Source organism: Microcebus murinus, chromosome 2, assembly GCF_040939455.1.
Source record: "Microcebus murinus isolate Inina chromosome 2, M.murinus_Inina_mat1.0, whole genome shotgun sequence".
NCBI lineage: Eukaryota > Metazoa > Chordata > Mammalia > Primates > Cheirogaleidae > Microcebus > Microcebus murinus.
In genome coordinates this window covers 15,873,421-15,900,795 of record NC_134105.1, presented here as the reverse complement: position 1 = coordinate 15,900,795, position 27,375 = coordinate 15,873,421, and the positions used below count along the sequence as shown (strand labels likewise).

At 47.1% G+C, this 27,375-nt stretch overlaps 1 protein-coding gene across 1 annotated transcript; it reads left to right on the top strand.

Moving 5' to 3' along the window:
- Positions 1-1,887: 1,887 nt before the first annotated feature.
- Positions 1,888-27,000, top strand: HMGCL (3-hydroxy-3-methylglutaryl-CoA lyase). The gene is made up of 9 exons (XM_012750499.3): positions 1,888-2,005; positions 9,211-9,294; positions 12,414-12,521; positions 13,238-13,333; positions 16,009-16,157; positions 18,526-18,589; positions 19,975-20,163; positions 25,039-25,164; positions 26,163-27,000. The coding sequence occupies exons 1-9, from the start codon at positions 1,946-1,948 to the stop codon at positions 26,262-26,264; spliced, it is 978 nt and encodes a 325-aa protein (XP_012605953.2). The 5' UTR covers positions 1,888-1,945; the 3' UTR covers positions 26,265-27,000.
- Positions 27,001-27,375: the final 375 nt, after the last annotated feature.

Here is a 27,375-nt window from a genome sequence, read left to right as displayed (position 1 = left end):
CACTCTAGCCTGGGCAACAAAGCGAGACTCTGTCTCAAAAAAAAAAAAAAAAAATATATATATATATATTTTTTTTTTTTTTTAAATAAAACAAGTTGTGTGAGCTAACACTTTGTTATTTCAGAAATCAGACAAGCATATTCTGGAGTGAAATTGAGGGAAGGGGACCAGGTGCAATGGCTCATTCTTGTAATCCCAGCGGTTTGGGAGGTGGAGGCAGGAGGATTGCTTTGAGCCCAGGAGTTCAAGACCAGCCCATGCAACACAGCAAGACCCTGCCTCTACAAAAAAATAACTGAGGGAAGGAGAGAAACAAGCAGGATCCTGGGACTGAGTCTGCCCGTGCCTGAGTAGAAAAGAAAACACTTGATGGTGTGAGTGGTATTTTGTTTTCCCTAAAGGGAATTATTTTGGGAACCGTCTCCTGAACTGGTGGACTAACATACAGAGCTAACTTGGGATTGGCACCCTCAGCTTTGGGGATGATGCCATATTCTCTATTTTTCACGTCCTGGTATGGTGCTTAGTATCCCAGGCTATGGACATTTATGTCCCATATTGGCAAATTGGCATCCCCACCCCAAAGCTGTAATACAAAGGGAATTCTAGGTTTCTGCCAAGTTATAAATGCTCCCAAGGTTCCAATGAATATCCCAGTGGATGCTATAGAACTACTAAGGGTGAATAGACTCAAACCAAGAGGATCAGCCATCAAGATTTACATTTGAAAAAGGGTCAGATTCTAAAAGAGGGAGGGGCACACACACCACTTGTAATAGCCCAGCAACATAGGTTGGACTAGGGAACAGGAAATCAGTGGGCTCACATCTGCCAGATGTCTTTTGTAAAAATTTTTCAAAAATCTCTCAAGTATCAGACATTAGATTATTAGCAGTATTTTTTTTTTTTTTTTTTTTTTTGAGACAGAGTCTCACTCTGTTGCCCAGGCTAGACTGAGTGCCATGGCAGCAGCCTAGCTCACAGCAACCTCAAACTCCTGGGCTCAAGCGATCCTCCTGCCTCAGCCTCCCGAGTAGCTGGGACTACAGGCATGCGCCATCATCCCCGGCTAATTTTTTGTATATATATTTTTAGTTGGGCAATTAATTTCTTTCTATTTTTAGTAGAGACGAGTCTGGTTCTTGCTCAGGCTGGTTTCGAACTCCTGACCTCGGGCAATCCGCCCGGCCAGAGTGCCAGGATTACAGGTGTGAGCCACCACGTCTGGCCAATTAGCAGTATTTTGTGTTTTTCATCCACTTTAGGTAATTTCCTCTTACATTTTCATTAACGTCCCTTTTAATATATTTATGTTTTAGTTAAAAAAAAAGCTGGCTCCCACTAAATTGATATCATGACCAGTTAATGGGGCACAACCTAAAGTCTGACAAACATTGCTCTAAGCATTCAATTTATTTGCCTCAGGGCCATTGCATATGCTATTCGCTCTGCCTGGAAAGCTTTTCTTGTATCCTTTTCACCTGGATAGATCTTACTCATTTTTCAAGGTATGAATCAAAGGATGCTTCCCTCCGTGGAGCTGAATGCCTGCATTTGCATCCTGAATGTCGTGATAAATAAGTTCATACGTGCAAAGTACTCAGAACAGTGAGTGTTAAACAGGAATGCTGCTTCTTATTGTGAGTTAGAAATTATACAACTCTTTGTGTGATTATTAATATCTGTTTCCTCACACTTCCCAGACTCTAAATTTCATCTTTATATTCCCAGCGCCTCACTTGGCCTGGGACACAAGTGGCTCACAAAAGCACTAAACGATGAGAAGGAACTGGCAAGAAGGAATAAAACGGAGAGGCTGGGGGTGGAGCCAGCTCAGAGCGACACGCGTCACTCCTGGGGCCCCGCCTTTGGGCGGGGCCGCGTCTGCTTGCAGAGCGGCGGTCACGTGGGCCCAGGTGGTGGCTGCGTGGGAAGCTGGGCCAAGATGGCGGCGATGAGGAAGGTGCTGCCGCAGCGACTGGTCGGCTTGGCGTCCCTACGGGCTGTAAGTGCCCCGGGCCGCTGAGGGGGCTGTCCTGCAGGCACCTTGACGGTCAGGGTCAAGGGCTTGGCCCGTGGCAGCTTCTCTCTGAGAGGCGAAGCCGGACAGCTCTTCAAGCCGTAGTTGGGAGATTGTTGGAGTCTTGGACCCTCCCTGTCCCGCCCAAATCCTTTGAAGGGTAGGAGAAAGCCGAGACAGGAGAGGTGGGGCGGCTTGCTTGGGTCTTAGAGACCTGGAAAGCCATTCCGGGCATCCTGATTCCCTGTCTACGGAATCAGGTGACCTGGCCCCTTTGTTCAGTTGAGCTTCAGACCTCTCCAACTCTTAATTAGTGAAAATCACGAACACTCCTCAAGTTCTGCGTGGGAAAAGCAAGGTCACCCCTTCCTCCGCCTCCATCTCCAACTCTTGTTACTTGTAGAGACGCTTGGTTTATATCCCACCGAACCCAGCAGGACTTGGGTCGCGCGGAGCCAGGCTGTCATTCCTTGGAATTGTACTTTGGGCTTGTTGGATCCTGCTGTTTTCCCCTCTCTGTCATGCTCAGCGAGTGGAGGAAAAGTGTGGGATACCTAGCTGTATAAAGGGTTAAGTTGTGCTGGTCAGTGCTCAAGCTACTGTGTCCCAATGGTTCTGCCACTGTCTAGACTGAGTGACATATTTACTCTCTTTGAACTCAGTTTTCTCGTCTGTAAAATGTATAACATTACGTTGGGTTTGTTTTGGAAATTAGCAAAAATGTAGGTAAAGTATTTGGCATTGTTCTGGCTCTTAACAAGTGATCAGTCAGTGGTGGTAAAAACATAACCGTGTGTGGGGGGTGAAATTACACTCTTCTGGCACTGGGTCCCTCTCAGAAAGCCATTTTAATGTTTTTACTAGGCGACTCGCCTCCACCAGTTGCTCATGTGTAAAATGCGGATGGTAATTCCAACTTGGAAAGTTAAGAAAATTGAATTAGATGGTGGATATTAACGTGCTCTTTAAAAAAAAAATCCCTGGTTGAAATATATATATATATATATAAAAAATTTTAAAGTAAAATAATAAATTTTTTAATGAAATAAAAAAAATTTAATCTTGGTGTAACGAGATGGCCCTCCATTGGGTTACTGTTAGAGCCAGACCCGGGTTCAGGTCCAGGCTCCGTCACTTTCTAGCTGTGTGATTTTGGGTGATATTTCTGAGACTCAGTTACTTCCTTCATGGAGTTGGAATAATGACTGTCCCTGCCTTTAGGTACTGATGCCTGTACTTTAGCGCTGGATTTTAGTCAATATTAGACTGACTGTTATTGTTGATACTGATGTAGATACACCATACCTTGGGATGCTGTGGCATAGTAATTGTGTGGTTGGGGGGGATCCTCCTTGAGCACAACTTTAAATAAGAAGAAAGTGGGTCTGTGTTTGTTTAAGACAGTGTCTCTGTTCCCTGGGCTAGAATGCAGTGGAGTCATCATAGCTTAACTCCTGCAGTCTCAAATTCCTGGGCTCAAGTGATACTCCTGCCTCAGCACCCAAGTATGCCACCTTGCCTAGCTACTTTTGTTGTTTTGTAGAAACACTAGTGCCCAGGCTGGTCTTGAACTGCTGGCCTCCAGTGACCCTCCCACCTCGGCTTACCAAAGTTTTAGGATTACTGGCATGAGCCACCATACCCAACCAGAACTGAGTGTTTACCAGGAAAGGAGAATGTGGACCAAAGGGCAGTAATGAGGCAACAATTGCTAGAGGTTAGGACAGGGGTGAGGAACCTTTTCCTGTTGGAAGGCCACGTTAATTTAGCTGTAATCAAATAAGGCTGAATTCAAGAAACTTCAATTAGATATACTTAAAAATATACATTATTTTGTAAAAAATCTAGTTAATAATTTCAAAAAATGAAAACTGTTAAAGTTAACTAACCTTTCAATGACTTTGTGTCTGCTTTTTTGTTGGAAAGCATTTGAATATTTGGTTGCAGCATGGAGGTCCACAGTTTCAATTGATCCTCTAGATGGATATATTGATATGAATTAGGTAGGAGAAAGTAGATTCACAGGAATAAGCAGTTGAAAAGCAAGAAGGCATTTATCAGGCATGTTGCCAAAGGCGTGGGTATTCTGCATTTTTTCGTATTTCAGTTGGATCTTTCTTAACATCAGACAATGACTCTAAGATGTCATCTACTGAAAGCTCAATCATTTCCAGTTCCATCTGTAGTTCTTAATGTTTAAGCTTCCTTCCTTCCTTCTTTTTTCTTTCTTTCTTTTTTTTTTTTTTTTTTTTTTTGAGACAGAGTCTAACTCTGTTGTCCTGGGTAGAGTGCAGTGGTGTCATCATAGCTCACTGCAGCCTCAAACTCCTGGGCTCAAGCGCTCTTCCTGACTGAGCCTTCCAAGTAGCTGGAACTACAGGTTCACAACACGTGGCTTATTTTTCTGTTTTTAGTAGAGACGAGGTCCCTTGCTCAGGCTGATCTCAAACTCCTGAACTCAAGCAATCCTCCCATCTCAGCCTCCCAGAGTGCTAGGATTACAGGCCTGAGCAGCCCCATCTGTAATTCTCTAGGTTGCCTTGGCGATATCAACTAGTTGAGGCTGAAATGCTAATTTCAGTGTGATGTAATGATTCTCAAAAGTCAGTGAACCTTTCATTTTACTCTGCAATTAATAGTTCTATAACAGCTGTGTATTTTTCAAATGATTTGCATATATCCTGTTCATCAATGACCTTTGCTAACTGAGGAAAATGTTCATTTCAAAATTTCCTTTTGAAGAAGAAATGTTTTGAAAAAAAGATAGTTTTTTTTGAAATGCTTGGATTTTTGCCGCATACCATTTATAGACTTAGTTTTACCTTGCAAAGAAATATTCAAGTCATTTTGATTTAACATATCACACAGAAATGCTGCATTCCTATAGAAATCTTCTTTCAATAATTCATGGCTGGGTGTGATGGCTCACGCCTGTAACCCTAGCACTCTGGGAGGCCAAGGTGGGTGGATTGCTCAAGGTCAGGAGTTCAAAACCAACCTGAGCCAGACCCTGTCTCTACTAAAAATAGAAAGAAATTAATTGACCAACTAAAAATAGATAGAAAATATTAGCCGGGCATGGTGGCGCATGCCTGTAGTCCCAGCTACTCGGGAGGCTGAGGCAGTAGGATTGCTTGAGCCCAGGAGATTGAGGTTGCTGTGAGCTAGGCTGATGCCATGGCATTCACTCTAGCCTTGGCAACAAAGTGAGACTCTGTCTCAAAAATAAATAAATAAATAAAATAATTCACATTGCTGATTCTGTTCTTCATGCAATTTAACTATCTGTTCTCACAGAGATAAAATTTTGGCTAACACCTGTCCTTGTGATAGCCAATACACTTTAGAATGATATGGCATCACCAGCAAATTGGTATTAACTGATCAACACCTAAGTGGACATATAGAAATAACATTTATCTGGTGTCGGGCAGGTGGGAGGGAGGGGATGGGTATATACATACATAATGAGTGCGATGCGCACCAACTGGGGGATGGACAGGCTTGAAGCTCTGACTTAAGGGGGAAGGGCCAGCAAGGGCAATATATGTAACCTTAACATTTGTACCCCCATACTATGCTGAAAAAAATTTTAAAAAATAGAATGATATGGCAGATCCACACTGAATAACTTTTAGCATGTTATGAAACTGACACAGATGCCATGTTGCATTTGCAGGAATATAGTTATAAAATAATACTTATAACTTGTTGCAAAGTATATCATTTAAAATAGTTTTAGCACTATTTAGCACAGAGATTTTGCTTATGCAAAATACAGTGAGAAGAAATGAGAGCATCTGGATCTGTTAATATTTTTAATCTGTGCAACAAACCCTTCATGTTTTCCTGTCATGGAAGGTACGCCTTCTATACATGCACTCACTAAATTTACCAAATTCAGTCCAACTTCACAACATTTATTTGAAAGTCATTTAAGATATCTATTCCCTGTGTTCTGTTCACAAGAGTGCCCAAAGCAAGTAACTCTTCGTAGCAAAGAAAATCTTGTTATGACACAAAAGAAGTATAAAATCTGCACCAAGTCAGTATCAGCTGATTCATCCAAAGCGATTAAATAATATATATTTTCCTTTTGAAGTATTTCATGAAGTTCTGTTAAGTTGAAAGCTAATTTACGCTTCCTATCAGTTGTGGTTCTCCTTAAAGGAGGCAGTTGTTTGTACTTTGAAACATTATCAGGCTCTAAGCATCCTACAACTTTGACAATGCGTTCTTTCACAATTTCTACATCACTGAATGGCTTCCCTTTTTTCCTGAGTATATAAGCTACTTTATAAGTTGCTTCTGTGGCATTATTTCTAGGTTTTATCAATGCTTGAAAGAATTGTCTTTGCTTTTGCTTTTCATCTTTTTTTTTTTTTTTTGAGACAGAGTCTCGCTTTGTTGCCCAGGCTAGAGTGAGTGCCATGGCGGCAGCCTAGCTCACAGCAACCTCAAACTCCTGGGCTCAAGCAATCCTCCTGTCTCAGCCTCCCGAGTAGCTGGGACTACAGGCATGCGCCACCATGCCCGGATAATTTTATTTATATATATATACATACATACATATATATATATATATATATATATATATATATATATATATATATATGTTAGTTGGCCAATTAATTTCTTTCAATTTTTTTTATAGTAGAGACGGGGTCTTGCTCAGGTTGGTTTTGAACTCCTGACCTTGAGCAATCCACCCACCTCGGCCTCCCAGAGTGCTAGGATTACAGGCGTGAGCCACCTTACCTGGCCGCTTTTCATCTTTTAATTTCTGCAATACAACCTTTTGTGCCACTCCCTTTAATTTAAAATATTTGTGGTCCTTATGAGTGTTATAATGCTGATGAGCATGGAATTTCTTTAATGTTGATACTGCAGTATCACAAGCAAATCATCTTATCTTTAGCAGAAACAAGATAATATTGCAATTCCCAATCTTCATTAAAAAATCTGTTTTCTTCCTTCAGCATTCTCTTGGTCCTCTTTGACATGATGGGCTGTTAAGCAGACAGAATTTTAAAATACTGTTGAGCTGTGCAATTATTCACAAATTCCACTTCAAACAGAAACACAGTGCACCACTGTCAAAAGCTGACAACAGACTGGTGTACTCGACCCCCATAAACTCTCACCAACCAGCTTGTAGTAGTGGCACCTGTCAGGCAGGGAAGTTAGAACTAAATCATGAGCATAGCAGCTGTCAATTTAGCCCTATGGCTTACTAATATTCTTATTGTGCCAGTCAATCTTGGAGGATTATTTCATTGAAGCTTATTCTATTCTTTGGTGTTTTAAATACATTACCATTTCAAAGATAAAAACATAAAAGACAAGCAAAATAAATAGGATTTGTTCTGTAAAATTTAGATTCAGTCAAAAGGCCACACTTAAGAATGTGGAAGGCCCCATGTGGCCTTATGGCTGCAGATTCCCCAACCCTGGGTTAGGAGCATGTGCTCTAGAGCCACAATGCCAGATTCAGATATTCCCTCATTGACTAGCCATGTGACTTTAGGAAGGTTACTTAATCCCCTTGGGCCTCAGAATTTCACAGTTAAATTGGGATTATGATAATTCCTACCTAATAAGGTTGTTGACAGCATGACATGGTTTAATATGTAAAAATCCTCTTATATGTGCATGGCAAATACTTTTACATCCTTTCAACATTCAACAGTTATTTTTTGGGCACCTACTATGTCCCAGGGCCTTGAAAATACAGCAGTGAATAAAACAAAGTCCTTGCCTATGAAACTTACATTCCGGGGAGATAATTTTAGGGTTGTGCACTAGCCGAGGCTGTATATCCCTTTTGGAGGGAGATTCGAGCTTCAGGGACCTTCCAGTAGAGGCTGTTGACTTTGTGAAATGCAGTGGCTAGTCTCATTAGTCTCTGGGAAACATTGCTGCCTAAAACCAAGGCCAGTTCAGGTAAGTCATTCAAATTCCAGCTGGTTCCAAGCAGGGAATCCCTTAAGAGTTTCAAGGGGCTGGGATCCTTATTAGATTACACAGTATACCTCTCCCCTTGCCCCACTGCAGTATGTTTATCCAGATTAAATCTGATAAATGAAAGTTAATTTGAAGAGTTACAATATCAAGAAGGGTACAGGAATGAGGGCACAGAAATCTTAACATCAGTTGGTGGGAAGAAGGGTGAGATTTGGGGGAGACTTTATGTAGGGGAGACTCAAGGCTTTTTTATTTAAGTGCCTTAAGCTACTGGGGGTGTCATGTCCCCTCAGATTCATTCTCCTTGTCATCACCCAGCCTATGATTGTTATAGACCAGAGTCCTACATCCCACCCCCTGCAAAGTCCAGGAGGACTTCCCACAGTCAGTAATTACCCTCCTCTGGGACAGCTATGCCTTCATGCATTTATTTGTTATTTCAGTAACTTTAATCAGTGACAACTTTGTGCCAAGCACAGTGCCAAAAACTGGTGATCAAGTGGAGGTCAAGACAGACAAGGTCCCTCATGGAGCTTGTGTTCTACTGGCAAAAACATTTGCAGTGCTTTGAGGAAATGATTCTAGTCATTTCCTCAATGATTAGAGGGGGTGGGGTGAGTGCCAGCTTTGCCAAGGGTGGTCAGAGGAGGCCTCTGCAAGATGAGATGGAGGAGTGAGAAGAGCTAGGTGAAGAGCCTTTGGGCAGAGGGAGGCCCTGCTGAGGGAGAGAAGGCCAGGGGGCTGGAGCTTGGTCCTGGGGTGGGGAATTGGAACTGGGACAGTAGGGACAAGTGAGTTCAGCAGGAGCCAGATCGCAGAGTCTTGTGGGCCATGGCAAATAGGGGAAGAGGATCAGTCAAGTTCTGGCTTAAGCAACAGGGTGCATGTGATGCCTTTTATAGAGCTGGACAAGCTTTAGGAGAAATTAAAGAGTTCTGTTTTGGGACTGCTAAATTGGAGAGGTGCACATAGAGCTGTCTGGCCATTGGAAATGAGTCTGGACTTTAGGGGAGAACCTATACCGGGAGCATGAATCTCTTGCTCATTCCTATTCTAAGTGAAATATTCTTTTTGTTCTTAATTCTAAAATAAACCAAATGTGAGCTAAATGGTGAGAAACATGCATTTTGTCTCCATTCTTCAGATCCATTCTTTCAGATTGGTCCCGCCTAGGAAATTGTGACAATCTCTTCCTGTTAATTTTTGTTTTCTCTTTTAAACCAAAGGTCAGTACTTCATCTATGGGCACTTTCCCAAAGCAGGTGAAAATCGTGGAAGTTGGGCCCCGAGATGGACTACAAAATGAAAAGGTAAATGAAAATTAACCCAAATATGTTATTCAGGCATCTGCTTTGATATTCTGTGTGGTGGTGGGGGGGGGGGGGGGGACAGAGCTGTGCAAGACATGATCACTCTGCCTGACTTAGGGCTGAGCTGAGGAGGCCGGGCAGGCACCTGCGACAGTTAAATCGTCTAAACTGGTGGTGCAACAGGTGTGATGCGCCCTTGTGACAGCCTGGTGGGATGGGTGGATGGTGTAGAGGGAAGGCAGGAGCACACCTTTTGATCCGCCAGTCCACATAAGGAGGTTTATCCAAAGGAAGTTGTGAAGACCAAGTGCAGATATGTAGCACTGAATGTTCCTTACGAACCTGTTGGTAATAGCAGAACAGTTGGAAACAACCTAATGTTCAGTATGGGGAAAGTTGGGTCAAATATATTATGGACTTTTCATAAAATGATATATGAAGCTATTAATAATAAAAGTATATGTTAAGTGATTCAATCAGGTTATAAAATGTGTGTATACATATTTTTTTAATGTTACACTTTTATGTAAGAAACAAAAGGTAGATACGTGGGAGCATCTACCTAGAATAGGGTCTTTTTTTTTTTTTTTTGAGGCAGAATCTCACTCTGTTGCCCGGGCTAGAGTGCCATGGCACCAGCCTAGCTCACAGCAACCTCAAACTCCTGGGCTCAGGCGATCCTCCTGCCTCAGCCTCCCAAGTAGCTGGGACTACAGGCATGCGCCACCATGCCCGGCTAATTTTTTCTATATATTTTAAGTTGTCCAGATAATTTCTTTCTATTTTTTTTAGTAGAGATGAGGTCTTGCTCTTGCTCAGGCTGGTCTCAAACTCCTAAGCTCAAACGATCCGCCTGCCTCGGCCTCCCAGAGTGGTAGGGTTACAGGGGTGAGCCACTGCGCCCAGCCTGGATGCTTATTCGTGAGCCCTTGAAATATGGCTGGTGTGGCCATGGAATTGCATTTTTATTTTTACATAATTTAAGTAAATTTAACCACATGTGGCTAGTGGCTAACATGTTAGACTATATGGATGTAAAAAGTCACAAAAAGGGTGTTAATGGTGTCATTGCTAGGAGGTTTTAAGGGTAGTTTTCTTTTGTTTTTGGCATGTTTTTCTGAAATAATCATGTATCAATTATTTTTTCAATAAGAAAAGTTTTTTCTTTTCCTTTTTTTTTTGAAAGCATGACCATCCTAGCTTTTTTTTTTTTTTTTTTTTGAGACAGAGTCTCACTTTGTTGCCCAGGCTAGAGTGAGTGCCGTGGCGTCAGCCTAGCTCACAGCAACCTCAAACTCCTGGGCTCGAGTGATCCTTCTGCCTCAGCCTCCCGGGTAGCTGGGACTACAGGCATGCGTCACCATGCCCGGCTAATTTTTTATATATATATATCAGTTGGCCAATTAATTTGTTTCTATTTATAGTAGAGACGGGGTCTTGCTATTGCTCAGGCTGGTTTAGAACTCCTGACCTCGAGCAATCCGCCTGCCTTGGCCTCCCAGAGTGCTAGGATTAAAGGCGTGAGCCACCACGCCTGGCCCATCCTAGCTTTAATAGTGCTTGTTAGAAACGAGTCCATAAGCTCCATGAGGGCAGAATCCTGCCTCTTCTGCTTATACTACATCACAGCACCTGACACAATGCCTGGAATATGAAAGGTTTTCCAAAATAACTGGTGGAGTAGACTAAGTTAAAGCAGTGGGAGAGAAATTTGAGAAGAGGGGTGGGATGGGACGGCATATTGAAAAGGAGCTGGGCTAGGCACTGTGGCTCACGCCTGTAATCCTAGCTCTCTGGGAGGCCAGGCAGGCAGATCGCTCAAGGTCAGGAATTCGAAACCTGCCTGAGCAAGATCAAGACCCCGTCTCTAATAAAATAGAAAGAAATTAATTGGCCAGCTAGGCTGGGCGCGGTGGCTCACGCCTGTAATCCCAGCACTCTGGGAGGCCGAGGCGGGCAGATTGCTCAAGGTCAGGAGTTCAAAACCAGCCTGAGCAAGAGTGAGACCCCATCTCTACTATAAATAGAAAGAAATTAATTGGCCAACTAATATATATATAGAAAAAAATAGCCGGGCATGGTGGCGCATGCCTGTAGTCTCAGCTACTCGGGAGGCTGAGGCAGGAGGATTGCTTGAGCCCAGGAGTTTGAGGTTGCTGTGAGCTAGGCTAATGCCACGACACTCACTCTAGCCTGGGCAACAAAGTGAGACTCTGTCTCAAAAAAAAAAAAAAAAATTGGCCAGCTAAAACTATATAGAAAAAATTAGCCGAGCATGGTGGCACATGCCTGTAATCCCAGCTACTTGGGAGGCTGAGGCAGAAGGATCACTTGAGCCCAGGAGTTTGAGGTTGCTGTGAGCTAAGGCTGACACCATGGCACTCTAGCCCAGGCAACACAGTGAGATTCTGTCTCAAAATAAATAAATTAATAAAAATAAAAGGAGCTGGAGTTTGTAGAATTTTTCTTACTTAATCCTATAGGTATTAGGGAGCCATAGAAGGGTTTTGGGAAAGAAAGTGAGAGGAAGCTGCGTTTTAGGAGGATTCCTACGTAGGATGGATTGGTTGAGTGAGACTTTGCCATAATGACGGTAGATTTAGAAAGAGGAATCCATACAATCTGGTGAGTGACTAGACATGGTGAGGGAGGGAGAGAAGCTATAAGCTGAGCACATGAGGATGAAGTCCTGCGCAAGTGGGGAGGGGGAAAAGAGGAGGGTATGATACTTGGGGGCCCTAGCCCAGGACCCAGAGGGTTAGCAGCCTCTGCCCTTTCAGGCCACTACACAGTGTTCTCCACTGGTTTGTGATAGTGTCATAAGCTAACACACATTTAGTTAAGGAAAAGTCTGTGTGGCAGAAAAATGTTTCCATGTAAATATTAACTCTTTTTCAGGTGAGAAGCTGCATCTATTGCAAAACACTATCTGTAGAACTCAAAGACAAGCCTTGTACCCCACCTATAGATGGGGATCACACGTGAATCCATGTCAGTATGTGGAAGTTAGGGCAGTGAATGCTTGCTCTGGCAAAAGCTTTGAACTCACAGGCACTGCTTTCTGAAGCCATTTTATTACCAACTTTGCTGACCCGTCTCCTGGTTTTTCTCCTCTACAGAATGTTGTACCTACTCCAGTGAAGATCAAGCTCATAGACATGCTTTCTGAGGCAGGACTCCCTGTTATAGAAGCCACCAGCTTTGTGTCTCCCAAGTGGGTTCCCCAGGTGAGACCCAGCCCTCAATGAGAGAGGCCTTCCTCAGTGATGGAAAGTTTTGCATTTTCCCCTGCAGCAAATAGAAGTAGGAAACTTAGGTTTCCGGGTCCCTAACTTTGAGAAGTCTCAGGTGATTCATAGCTCTCTGTTGCTGCAAAAGTATGTGACCTGGGATTCAGGGGTCGTGGACTCGGTCTCGGCCCTGCCCCACGTGCTGGGTGACCTTGCTAGGACCTTCCCCTCTGCAGGTTTCAGAGATGACCTCTCAGGTCTCTCCTGGCTCTAAAAGTCCCAAATTTCTGTGCCTGTCTGTGGCTTCTGTGTTTGAAAAAGGGGAAGAGGGATGACTCCTGCTTTACAGAGATGATCAAGTAGGGAAGAAAGATACAAAATGAGTGTCAGAGAGCACAGAGAGAGCTGAGCATAGCGCCTGGCTCAGCGTGAGTCCTAAGTAAGTGGCTGGTACCAGATTACTGTTTTTTCTGCTTCTGTAAAGCTGGCAGTGTGGGCCACGTAGAAAAACTGGGTATCACCCAAACCTAGGACCTTTCTGGCCCATGAGCAGTCAAACAAATAGTAAATGCATTGGGGATACCTGGCTTGGCCGGAGGCATCATTCTCCTAGGGCTCTGGAGAACAGAGATTTTGTGATAAAAAGGATTTCTCTGAGTGCTCTGCCTGCTACTGGTGATAACTTGGCAATGTCTCTCTCCTTTGGCTCCTAGATGGCTGACCACACTGAAGTCTTGAAGGGCATTCAGAAGTTTCCCAGCATCAGCTACCCAGTCCTGGTCCCAAATTTGAAAGGCTTCGAGGCAGCGGTAAGAGAATAGCTTGCTGGCGGGGGCCTTAGAAGAGATTGATGGCATGGGTGAAGTGTCTCGGGGCTTCACTTCCCTATCCTGGGAAGTCTACCTGACCATCTTGTCTTTCATTCAGACCCTGGGACAGACTGGCCCTGACACTCACCATTCTCTGATCTTGACAAATTGCTTAATCTCTCTGAGCCTCATGTTCTGCCTGTAAAATTGGGCTGCTGGTAGTGCCTAATGTTGTGGGGATGTCAGAGAGAGAATGTGCACACACTGCCGGGCGTAGCTACGGCCTGGTGTAACACAAGTGCCTAATGAACGTTAGTCCTTGTTACTACCCACTGCTTCAGAGAAAGGTGACCAAGCTGTCCACACGAGTTTCAAGCATCTACCAACTTTCTTCGAATTTTGTATATTGGTTTTCCTTCTTTTATTTCTAACTTTATTCTTCGGTGTTCAGAGAAAAATCCATTGCATGATATCCATCTCTTAAAACCTACTGAGACTTAATTTGTAGTCTAACATATGGTTAGGAAAATGTTCAAAGTGCTCTTAGAACAATGTATATTTTGTGATTGTGTAGAATGTTCTGTATGTCTGTTGGATCTAGTTGGTTTATTGTGTTGTTCAAATCTTCTGTTTTCTTCTGTTTGGTGGTTCTAGCTATTATTTTTAATGAGGTATTAAAGTCTTCATCTGTGATTGTGGAGCTGTCGATTTCTCCCTTCTATTCTGTCAATTTTTGGTTCAATTTTGATGGCCTGTCACTAGGTGTGTAAATGTTTATCATTGTTATATCTTCTTGCTGTTTTTAATCTTACATTAATATATCATTTTGTCACTTAGAACCTTTTCTTTAATTACTATTGTCTTAGAGACAAGGTCTCACTGTGTTGCCCAGGCTGGAACTTCTGGGCTCAAGTGATCCTCCCACCTCAGTTTCCCGAGCAGCTGGGACTGCAGGTGTGTACCACCATGCCTGGTTAACTTTATAAATTTTTTGTAGAGATAAGGTCTTGCTGTGTTACCCAGGCTGCTCTTAGACTTCTGGCCTCAAACAGTCCTCCTGCCTCAGCCTCGAGTAGCTGGGACTGAGGGACATGAGCAACTGCACCTCTCTCTCTTAGAACCTTTTTGGTTTAATGTCTGTTTGTCTGAGATAAATACAGTGACCCCTGCTGTCTTTCATTTACTATTTATGTGGAACAACTTTTTCTGTCCATTCACTTTTGACCTGTTTGTGTCTTTGAATCTTCTTATAATTTTAGACAAGAAACTCATTGAAGGCCGGGCGCGGTGGCTCACGCCTGTAATCCTAGCACTCTGGGAGGCCGAGGCTGGCGGATTGCTCGAGGTCAGGAGTTGGAAACCAGCCTGAGCAAGAGCGAGACCCCATCTCTACTATAGATAGAAAGAAATTAATTGGCCAACTAATACATATATAGAAAAAATTAGCCAGGCATGGTGGCACATGCCTGTAGTCCCAGCTACTCGGGAGGCTGAGGCAGGAGGATTGCTTGAGCCCAGGAGTTTGAGGTTGCTGTGAGTTAGGCTGACGCCATGGCACTCACTCTAGCCTGGGCAACAAAGTGAGACTCTGTCTCAAAAAAAAAAAAAAAAAGAAACTCATTGAAGGTGTTGGTTCTGCATTTAGGCAAAAAGCTTCTTTTAAGAGTGACTGGTGTCTCCATCTCAGCCTGCTAAATAGAAAAAAAAAAAAAAAAGTGGTAATGACAGTGGCAGTTCCCTTGGGGGAAGTCAAAAATGGTTTTTTCATTGAGATATAACTCACTCTATTTGTTTCCTCATGCCACTGTAAGAAAGTATGATACGCCTATAATCCTAGCACTCTGGGAGGCCACGGCGGGTGGATTGCTCAAGGTCAGGAGTTCAAAACCAGCCTGAGCGAGACCCCATCTCTACTAAAAATAGAAAGAAATTAATTGACCAACTAAAAATATATATATATATACAAAAATTAGCCAGGCATGGTGGCACATGCCTATAGTCCCAGCTACTCAGGAGGCTGAGGCAGTGGGATCACTTGAGCCCAAGAGATTGAGGTTGCTGTGAGCTAGGCTGACATCACGGTACTCACTCTAGCCTGGGCAACAAAGTGAGACACTGTCTCAAAAAAAAAAAAAGTATGATACTATAAGCTGAGTGACCTAAAACAACAGGAATTTATTCTCTGACAGTTCTGGAGGCTAGAAGTTCTAAATCAAAGTGTCAGCAGGATTGGTTCCTTCTGAGGGTTCTGAGAGAGAGTCTGTTCCATGCCTGTCTGCCGGTTGCTGGCGTGGCCCGCTCCTCGGCCTTGCTTGGCTCGTGGATGTGTCATTCCAGTCTCCACTTCCATCTGCACTTGGTCTTCCTTCCTGTGTCTCTGTGTTTTCACATGGCTGTCCTCGTTGAACAAGACCAGTCACACTGGGTTAGGGGCCCACTCTATTCCTGTATGGCTTCATCTTAACTAATTACATCTGCGATGACCCTGTTTCCCAATAAGGTCACATTCTGAGGTCCTGGGAGTTAGCACTTCTACGTATCTTCTTAGGGGACACAGTTCAACCCATAACATTCACATACCACAAAATTTACCGTAAGACAATTTTTTTTTGCCATTCTGGTCAGTGTTCCTTGAAGAGAAAAATGCTGAAAGGAGTTTGCCTGGATGTTGGCAGGTTGCTGCTGGGGCCAAGGAAGTGACTGTCTTCGGAGCTGCCTCAGAGCTCTTCACCCAGAAGAACATCAACAGTTCCATCGAGGAGAGTTTCCAGCGATTCGACGTGATCTTTAAGGGAGCGCAGGCAGCTGGTATTCCTGTGCGGGGGTGAGTTAGACCACACTGGTATCTTCTCCTCAGTGCCGTTCTGGAATAGTGCTGACCATTCTGGAACGGTTCTGACTCAGGCAGCCCTCCCCACCTCAAGCCCCTTACCCTAGGTGGGGCAGCCCGGGCTCCACACCTAGGCATCTTTTCCCGAGTAAATGTGGTCAGAAGAAATCCTAGCAAGTGCTTCCTTTCAAACCTGAATTTTGGGTCAGTTCACCCGAGGATGGGACACTAATTGGGTTTTGTGGAGGTCAGTTTAGTCCTGGCTTTGCCAACAACGCTTCATGCATCCCTGAAGAATCCCCTAGGCCTCTTCAGTCTCCAGCATTGCGTCTCTGATAGCAGTAGTTCCAGGCATCGTGTGTGTCGTATCTAATCGAAGCCTCACACTAGCCCAGCAAGGAGGGAGTTGTCCCTACTTTGCCAATGGCACAACTGAGGCTCAGGAAGGGTAAATAGTCTCCTGCAAGGTCACACAGCTGGCCATATTGCAACTGGAGTGATCTTTCAAAAGTGCACATCTGATCACATCACTTCTGGCTGAAAACCTTTCAGTGACTGACCAAGTGGAAACTTTGTAACATGGTTTGCAAGACCCTGCATGTTTTGGTCCCTGCCACTCTCTGCAGCCTTATTGCGCACTGTTCCCTTCTGGCTGCTCTTCCTCTGCGTGGTTCACTCCAGCCCAACTGGAACTTCTCTCCATTTGTCACACGCCCTGCTCTCTCTTGCTTCTGGGCTTTTGCACATGCTTTGTGAGGACTGAGAACACTCTTTCCCCACATCCTACTTCTCGGGGCTGACTTCTGCTCACCCGTCAGGTCCTCTTGTGGATGTCAGTTCTTCCAAGAAGCTTTCACTGTCCTTTAGCTGGAGTCAGTGCCCTTCTCCGGGACCCCATAGGCCCCTGGACATCCTCTGACATAGCACTTCGGCAGCTTGTTGTATTCCCACCCACTAGACCCCAGGTTCCCACTGCCCTCTCCATGAAGGCAAAGCCCACATCTGTCTCAGTCCCTGCTCTGCTCGCCAGTGCGGGGCCTAGCGTGCAGTAGGCGCTCAGTAACCGACAGGCAGATGGATGAACGGGGAAGCAGTAGCTCAAGTCCTGTCTGCCCAACTCCCAGCCTGTGCTCATTTCTCAGTGTCTGTCTCTCACCTTTCCTTGCTCAGCAGTGTTTGAAGAACAAGTGAGAGAATTAAAATGGAAAAGTGCCCTGAGATCTGTGAGTCTGAAATTACTCATCCTGCAAACATTTATTTTGCCTCTTAATATGGAGAATACTTTGCTTGACTCTAAAAGGCTTTTAAGACTCCTCAGCCCCAACAGGGCAGGTAGCAATAGAAGCTATTGCATTCAAAATCCACACTCCTCCCCATAGCCCACAAGAGCCACGGTTGGGCCTGTGCCCACCTCACGGCCTCCTCTCAGACGTCTCTGCCCCGTGCTGTCTGTGAATCAGCTGTCTGGCCTCTGTCCTGTCTCGGCCATGCCTAGCTCTTCCATCTCAGGGCTTTGCCTGGCCTCTGCTCTTGGCCTGGAATATGCTTTCCACAGACCTTCCCCTTTGTCAGCTCCAGCGTCCTGCCCTCGGGTCTTTCCTGGACCCCCGTCGGTACAGTTGGCCTCCTCTAGTTGCTCCTGTCTCATTTCCCTTTTCTTGCCTTTGTAGCACATCACTCTCCGGGATTCCTCATCCGATTATCTGGTTGTGTTTTCACTGGCTGGCTCCCTAGCTTCAAATAAGCTGCAAGAGGGCAGGGACTGCATCAGCCTTGCTCTCTGCTCGATTCCCTGTGCCTGGCACATAGCAGGCACCTCAGTAAACATCAGATGAATAAATGAATGAAGGACTCCTCTGGCAGCTCAGTGCAGTGGCCAGTCCCTTGGCCCTCAGGCCAGCCCAGCCTATCCCTGACTCGTGGCCAGCTCAGCACTTACTCGGTCTTCTGTTTCATCCAGTCCTTGTTCTCCCATGAGCACCGGCCTGGCTCCCCAGCACATAGCTCTGCTGTGCCTCATCTCATTCTACCCAGCCGCCTGCGCACGATGTCTGCTCTAGCTTCTCCCCTCCTCTTGCTCTCTTCTCGTCAATCCTCGGCTGCTCCTCCTGAGGCCTGCACGACCCCTGCTTCCCGATCCGCAGGCCCATCCGTGCCCTCCCCTCCCCGGTTTCTCCACGGCCGCCTCCTGGCACTAAGCTGTGCCACCTCTGCTCTCATTCCGCCTCGCTGAATTCGCTGCCCAGCTACCGGTGCCGGCCACACACCGACCAGGAATGCATGTCCGTCAGCCACCCTGCCGCAGCCCTGCTGGCCAAGAGCTCTGGAGCACTGACCTCCTTCCTCCCCTGTCTCCCCACAGGTACGTCTCCTGTGTGCTTGGCTGCCCCTATGAAGGGAAGATCTCCCCGGCTAAAGTAGCTGAGGTGTGTGTGTGCGCAGGCAGCGTTCTGTGAGGGTCAGCCGCCCTGTCTGCCCCTGAGCGCACAGCTCCTCCCCCCACCCTCTCCTGGAGGTTACTGATGCAGTCAGTCACCCAGCTCCGTCACTACGCCCCCTGCGAGCACAGCCTGGCGTGCTTCCTGTGGGCCACCTCCTCACCGGGCGTGTAGTCTTTGAAGCCCCTGGCCTCTACCCTAGCCCGAAAGCCTCCGATTCAGTTTCCAATCTGGTCATTCGACTGGTGATAACTGAGGCGATGATCCTCTGGGGAGGGGCCGCTCACCCAGGAGTTCCCACGGTTCCTTGCAGTGGGCAAGAGGCCCCACCCTTGACGTCTTGTGAATAGTGGCCACGTCAAGACTGAGAAGAACACAGAGTGGGAACCAAGTTGGAGCAACCCAGGAGCTTATGTCATTTGGCCCTCAGAGCCACTCTGCCAATTTGGTATTATTGCTCCATTTCACAGTTGAGGAAGCTAAGTCTAAATAACGTGCCACGCAGGTTGCAGATGGTGAAACCAGGTCTCAGACCCCAGATTGTCTCCCTCCAAAGCCCAATTGTTCTTCCCACCACACCATGCAGCAAGGACGGATGGCAACAGTAGCAGCTGCTCGTTGAGGTCTTAGCCTCATGTTGCCACCAGTCCTCACCATAGCCCCACAAAGGGTCATCACCATTTTTCAGGAGCAAAAATGGAAGCTCAGGAAAGGTAAGTCCCTTGCTGAGGCCCACAGTTATGGAGTCTTGGAACTAGCACCAAATCCAGCGTCAGGAGACTGAGGCCTGCCCCTCTTGCTGCGCCTGCCACCCTACAGCTGAGCCCCTGCCGGGCTGCTTTCTGTGTGCAGGGGCGCTGAGGGGAGGGGATGTCACCGTTTCATTCACTAGCAGATCACTGGTGAGTGTCGTCTGTGTCCCCTGCCATATCCTTCCTCACTTTGTCCAGCAGCCCGGTGAGGGCAGCATCTCCTAGGGTGAGGCGTGCGCCGCTCCTGTTTTGCAGTGCTCGCAGGGGCATGCAAATGGGCTTTTTCAAAATGTAAATAGTTATGTTCCTCTATTATTATAAAAACTAGAACTAGTCTCTCAGATCCATGATCTTACTGCTGAGGATAAAACTGTGTGGAAGGAATCGGTTTTCTTGGCGACACACCTGGGTCTGACACCATGCATGGAGGGGGCAGGAGCGTGAGGGACGTAGGTGGTAAAAACACAGTGCTGTCTGACCCCTGCGTCGCAGTGGGGACATCTCTCCCGCTCGAGTGTTTCAGACGCGGAGCTGTGCAGCCTCAGCAAGATCCCTACCTCTGAGCACTCGCGCCCCTGGCTGCCGAGTCTCATGTCTCCAAGTGCCTGCTTGCTTCCCCAGGTCAGCAAGAGGATGTACTCAATGGGCTGCTATGAGATCTCCCTGGGGGACACCATTGGCGTGGGCACCCCAGGGGCCATGAGAGACATGCTGTCTGCCGTCATGCACGAGGTGCCGCTGGCAGCCCTGGCTGTCCACTGCCACGACACCTATGGCCAAGCCCTGGCCAACACCTTGATGGCCCTGCAGGTAGGTAATAAAAGGCACATGGCCATTCTTCCAAAGGGCATGGTGGCAGGACAGCTTGGTTTCATTTATTCTTTCAGCAACATTTACTGATGCCAGTGTCCCAGGTCTCGGGCTGGCAGTGCTAGACACAGACATGCTGAGTCTGTCCTGAAGGTGCCCACATCTGTCTGTTGGCGAGATAGTCAAGGGAGTAACATGATAATCCTACTGCATCATGACAGATGCCACAAAGGGAGGAAGCCTCGAGAGGGGCCCCATCCCAGCTGAGGAGGTCAGGGAGGATTTGCCAAAGAGGCCTGAGTGGGGCTTGACGGACATGAAGTTAAGCTGTTTGAAAAAGGAAAGAGGAGAGGTGACTAGGCAGAACTGTACCGGAGGACTGAGGTGAGGTTTAGGGTGGGCCCCACCCCAGCCCCACAACCACACACAGGGTTGTGAGTGTGTGTGCGGGTGTGCACTGGGCCGTTTGGTGTTGCTCCCCAGACTGGGCTGAGACCGCAGATTTGGTTTCCCTTGAGGTTTGCTTCTCATGGGCTGGCCCAGAATGGGGATCCAGTTGGCTGGCAGCCCCATAGAAGGAACATTCTTAGTGTCTGACCACAGGCCACCTTGCTGTAGCATCAGTCTAACCTGCCATCTTCAGGATGGTGACGGCAATACGCAGCCCTCTTTTGTTTCCTTAGTGACCCCCTAGAGGTTCGGGCCTCTGAGCCAGATGATTCTATTATTAATACTTTCCGGGCCTGTTTCCTCAGAGTTGTGGTTGTCAAGGTTAAAGTTTATAGCTCTGTGGTCTCCGTTTCTTGACTTGCTGTGACACCCTGGCCTGGGCCCCTGCGCTTTCTTGCAGCTCATAGGGTTTTGACGTGGCAGGCAGAGGGGAGTAGACTTCCCCTTGCTCGCCTTGCCCGGCAGGTGAAAGGATTTCTGCACAGCCATGTATGTCTGCGGCCAAGCTTCACCCTGACCGTGCTCGGGACACTCCTGCTTCTTTGTGCTTCTCTGTTTCTTGGCACCTGATGTCCTCATTATCTCCTTTTTGAAAATTTCTCAGGGAACAGGATCAGCCATGTAATGACTGGCAGTAGCTTCCTGTGACCTCCCTCTTCTGTCGGTTATCTCAGAAATATGTATCATGTGACTTCTCTGTGCTGGGTACCCTGTTAAGTGCTGAGTAGACAATAGGAGCAAGAGAAGCCCAGTTCTAGCCCTCTGGGAGCTCATGTCGTAGTGGAGAAGACAGATGAAGACCACAGATGTGTAAGCACAAATTGTAAGGTCACTTATGCAGCTATTAAAGCTGACCTCTTTCTGTGTGTGCCAGCCTCTTCTCTCGGTGTTAGAGATTCTGCTGTGACCAAAACAAAATCTCTGACCTCATGAGGCTGGCACCCTAGAAAGACAGGACAGTTAGTTAATAAACAAGTAAACCTAGGATAGGCCAGGTGCTCATAAGGGCCATGGAGAAAGATAAAGCTGGTTAAGGGAGCGCCAATCTTTATACAGAGTGGCCTCACTCACAAGATAGCATTTGAAAGAGACTGAGGGGAGCCAGGGAGTGAGCCATGGGGGAGGGTCAGGAAGGGGAGTCCAGTCCAGGACCTGCAGGTAGAGTATGCTTGCTGTGCTCCAGGGACATGAGGAGGCATTAGGCAGGAGCAGTGTAACCAAGGGGAGGAGCAGAGGTACTGGAGGTAGAGGAAGGCAGATCAGGTAGGACTGGGACTGAGCTGGGAAGCTGATGAGAGTCTTGGGCAGGGCTGGGGATAAGATCTGAAACTTTCCCTTTAAAAGGATCCCTCTGGCTGCTGGTGGAGAATTGACTATAGAGGGACAGTAGTAGGAGCAGAAGAACCAGTTTGGAGCTTCCCGTGATCCTGGAAGGAGCAGGCAGTGGGCAGATTGTCAGGAGTTTGCTTTCTGGCCTGTGAAGCTGGAGACATCTGTCAGGTGTCCCAGTGGAGCTGCTGACTGTGTGACTGTACACTTCAGGGAGTGTCTGGGCTGGGTGTAAACATTATAGAGTCTTCAGCACGTAGATGGGTATTTATTTAAAGACAGCACGGTCACCTGAGAGCGAGTGTAGATCAAGAAGCTGTCTGGCCAGGCCGGGCACGGTGGCTCACGCCTGTAATCCTAGCACTCTGGGAGGCCGAGGCGGGCGGATTGCTTGAGGTCAGGAGTTCGAAACCAGCCTGAGCAAGAGCGAGACCCCGTCTCTACTATAAATAGAAAGAAATTAATTGGCCAACTAATATATATAGAAAAAATTAGCCGGACATGATGGCACATGCCTGTAGTCCCAGCTACTCGGGAGGCTGAGGCAGCAGGATTGCTTGAGCCCAGGAGTTTGAGGTTGCTGTGAGCTAGGCTGACGCCATGGCACTCACTCTAGCCTGGGCAACAAAGCGAGACTCTGTCTCAAAAAAATAAATAAATAAATAAAAAGCTGTCTGGCCAGTCACAGTGGCTCACACCTGTAATCCTACCACTCTACAAGGCCCAGGCGGGCGGATCGTTTGAGCTCAGGAGTTTGAGACCAGCCTGAGCAAGAGTGAGACCCCATCTCTACTAAAAATAGAAAGAAATTAATTGGCCAACTAAAAATATATAGAAAAAATTAGCCAGGCATGGTGGCACATGCCTGTAGTCCCAGCTACTCGGGAGGCTGAGGCAGGAGGATTGTTTGAGCCCAGGAGTTTGAGGTTGCTGTGAGCAAGTTGAAACCACAGCACTCTAGCCTGGGCAAGAGAGTGAGGCTCTGTCTCAAAAAAAAAAAAGGAAGCTGTCTGAGGATCAAGTAGTAAGGGCTCCAAGCGTCAGAGGTCAGGGAGGGAGGAAGAGCCAGCGAAGACTGGATGGAGGCCTCAGGAGAGCAGGGAGGTTAGGAGGAAAGCAGAGGGAGGTAGAGCCCTGGAAGCTACGTGAAGAAAGTGTTGAGGACAGTGATGCTCACAGTCCAGCACAAAGACGATGAGAGTTGGCCTTTGCATTTAGCTACATAGAGGTCACCAGTGACCTTGACTAGAGCTTTGAAGTGGAGGAGTTGTGGGGACACAGCGCTGTTTAGTATGGGTTCAGGCGAGAATGGTAGCAGATAAGAAGTGGGGATAGCTCTTTTGAGGAGTTTTGCTTTACATTTTGTTTTCAGAGATGGGGTCTCACTTTGTTCCCCAGAGCTGAAGTGCAGTGGTGCTATCATAGCTCACAGCAGTCTTGATCTCCTGGGCTCAAGTGATCCTCCTGCCTCAGCCTCCCTCATAGCTGGGGCTACCATGCCTGGCTAATTTTTAATATTTTTTTTTCCTGCCTCTAAAGGGATATAGTTGTGAAAAATTATTATTATTATTATTTTTGAGACAGAGTCTCACTTTGTTGCCCAGGCTAGAGTGCCGTGGCATCAGCCTAGTTCACAGCAACCTCAAACTCCTGGGCTGAAGCAATCCTCCTGCCTCAGCCTCCCTCATAGCTGGGGCTACCATGCCTGGCTAATTTTTAAAAATTATTTTTTTTCCTGCCTCTAAAGGGATATAGTTGTGAAAAATTATTATTATTATTATTATTATTATTGAGACAGAGTCTCACTTTGTTGCCCAGGCTAGAGTGAGTGCCGTGGCATCAGCCTAGTTCATAGCAACCTCAAACTCCTGGGCTGAAGCAATCCTGCTGCCTCAGCCTCCTGAGTAGCTGGGACTACAGGCATGCGCCACCATGCCCGGCTAATTTTTTTTGTATATATATTTTTAGTTGGTCAATTAATTTTTTTCTATTTTTAGTAGAGACGGGGTCTCCCTCAGGTTGGTTTTGAACTCCTGAGCTCGAGCAATCCGTCCACCTCGGCCTCTTAGAGAGCTAGGATTACAGTCGTGAGCCACCACGCCTGGCCTGAAAAATTATTTTTTATAGACATGGAGTCTTACTATGTTGCTCAGGCTGGTTTCAAACTCCTGGCCTCCAGCAATCCTCCTGCCTTGGTCTCCCAAAGTGCTGGGATTACAAGCGAGCCACCACGCCCAGCCCAGGCACAGGGCAAAGAATGGGGGCAAAGAAATGGGAGGTTGGAGGATTCCAAAAAGAGTTTGTAAAAGGTGGAAGAGATCGCAGGCTGCTTGTGTGAGAATGACCAAGTAGAAGGACTAACAGGTTGCAGGAGAAAGGGAGGCTCTGCTGGAGCAGCACATCCTTGAGCAGCTAGCAACAGCCCCATGCAGAGCTAGAGTCACTGGCCTTGGCTCAGAGCTCAGACTCCATCCCAGATAGCATGAGGAATGGTGGGTCTTGGGCCCAGATGCAGGCAGGTGGGAGCTAATGGAGACATCTGTTCCGATTGCATCTGTTTTGTCTTTGAATGAAGCAACTGAGAATGAGGAGGGGAAGAGGGTGATAGAGTTTTAAGGAGCGAGAAGAAAGCAAGCAAAACATTCATCTAGGAGAGTGGGAAGCAGCTGACCTGGGGAGATGGGATATGGCCCTCATGCAATTAGAGGCCCTGACTTGGAGTGAGAGCAGCCCTTGAGTGGGGAGGTGTAAATGAGCCAGAGTAAACCACAGGCGTCTGAAATCTCAGCAGGTCGGTGATCAGGAAGAGACTCTCTGAGCAAGCGGCTTGTAGACTGGGACCTAAATGGTGAGAAGGAGTCAACCATGAGAGGAATGGGGAAATACACTCCCAGCAGAGGAAACTGTTCCAGGAACTAGAAGAGAAGCGCCGTCTCTTTCAGTGTGGTTTTCATGTCAGCAGAATCATAAGGCAAAAGACAGAATGACTCTCACGGTAGAATTTCAGGCAACAGCCGATCGGGAGGTTTGCAAGCACCGGCTTTGTGGGCTCTGGTCCCCAGCGACAGCCATGTTTCACCATACTTATGTTTCCAGATGGGAGTGACTGTCGTGGACGCTTCTGTGGCAGGACTTGGAGGCTGTCCCTATGCACAGGGGGCATCAGGAAACTTGGCCACGGAAGACCTCGTCTACATGCTAGCGGGCCTGGGCATTCACACGGTAGGCCTGCCTGCCCCCTGGTGGTCACAGCCTTGAACTGACCAGGGCTTGGCCTGAAGCCGGAGGACAGAAGCTTGGGTTGTTGGGGTGGTAGAGGGGAGGGTTGCAGGGAGATTATGGATATTTATCTAATGTTTTTGAGGTAGCATAGTATGGTTGAATGGGGCCACGAGCACGGGCACAAGAAGGCAGTGTGACTTTGGCAGTATGACTCTGGCAGTTCAGTTCTAGTAAGCACCAGAGAGCCCTGGCGGGTCAGGTTCATGACCTGAAATGTGTCAGTCCCTTCTGGGCCTTTGTTTTGTTCTCTGTAAAATGAGGGCAGCAGACTTAGCCCACCAGGGCTGTCCCAGAATCCATAAGGCCCTCAGTGGCGGGGTGGAAGCAGTGTTGCATCTGTGCCTGGGATCAGATAGAACTGAGTTTAATACCTAGTCTTGCCACTAGGCTGTGTGATCTCAGAAAAATTATTTCACCTCCCTGGGAATTATAATAGCACCTATCTCATAGGACTGTCGTTCGGATTAAGTAAGAAAACGTACAATGATTAGCACAGAGCTGAGCACACAGTACACATTGGCAAATCTGAGCCATTGTTACAAACAGAGGTTTCCTGCCTGCCCTTTCAGTCAGAATTTTTCTTCCTGTCTCGCTGCTTCACAGTCACTTGAATATGTAGTTTTCGACCTCTGTAGGACAGGCCCGTGCTAGACCCTGGAGGTGCAGTCCTGAACAAGACTCATGAGATCCCTGTCCTGGAGGTGGCACTGCAAACCATCACACAGATTGAGGCATCTTATACGGGGGGAGTCAGAGGGTAGCCCTAGATGTCAGAGGGACACGAGCTCACAGGCAGCTGGTGGGCCGCTGTCAGGGGAAAGAGCCTGTTTGTCTTCACTTTTCTTTGTTCAGTATCACAGCTGTCTGTTCTGTGTGTTGTTCTCCTGGTGTTGAGGGCATGTCATGACTTTGTGCATCCTCTAACTTGTTTCCTGAAGGGTGTGAACATCCAGAAGCTCCTGGAAGCTGGGGACTTCATCTGTCAAGCCCTGAACAGAAAAAGCAGCTCCAAAGTGGCCCAGGCTAGCTGTAAACTCTGAGCCCCTTGCCCCCCTGAAGCCCTGGGGACTAGGAGCACACACACATGATTCTTGGAGGATGGGGACTGGGAAATTAGAAAGATTAAAAGAAGCAGGCACCCCGCAGCCAGCTCTGCCCAGAGGTCTCTGCTGGCAGAAGGGAGGCAAGGGGTCAGAGGAGTCAGTATAATGAGAGGCCTTGGGGGCTGAACCCTCCCTTCACCGTGGATCTGACAGCCCAGCAGTTGAATGCTTGCGGGCACTTGGGAACCCCGTTCCCAGCAGGGCATGATCCTCAAGGCTCCTCTCTAGATGAAATCTGCCAGCTGGCTACCCTATATGAGGGGCCTCCAACCTATGGTGAGTTGTATAATTATTTCATTATGTATTACAATGTAATAATAGGAATAAAATTCACAATAAATGTAATGCTCTGGAATCATCCCCAAACCATCGTCCCCCTCCCTGGTCAGTGGAAGAATTGTCTCCCATGAAAATGGTCCCTGGTGCCAAAAAGATTGGGGACTGCTGCTCTATACCACTTACCCTGCCATGGCCTTGAGGCCATTGCTCTCTGACCTCTTAGGGTAAATGACACGAAAGAGATTTTCCCCAAGCTGACAGAGGCCATGTGCAGAAAGAGGGAAGGGCTGGGTTTCTGTGGTGGCCATCTGCCAACCCCAGCATCTCTGCAAAATCTGAACTCAATGTGATTTTTGAAAACAGCTTGTGTAAATAAAGGTTTTATGACACAGAACCATTCTGGTATTCTGTTGTGCAGATGTGTGCATATGTGGCAGTGGAGGAATAAATATCTTTACAGCGTTGCACACCGAGAAGACAAACTTTGAACTAGTTTGTTACTCACTGAATTTCCTCCATTTGCCCACCAGAGCCCCAAATCCACAGTGATTGCAAATCAATGGCTTTGGGCTAACTCAGAAGGCTGCCTGCAGTGGTTGCTGGCCAGCACACCCGAGGGCTTGTTTCTGTGGCTTTGCCTCTGTGACCAGGGCTGCTGCACAGGCTCCCCTGAGGGCAGCAGCACTACTTGCTCCTCCAGGCTTCTCCAGCTCAGTGACCCAGGCCCGCAGGGCAGGCTCAGGACACCACACCCCCCGGCGGTGGGGAA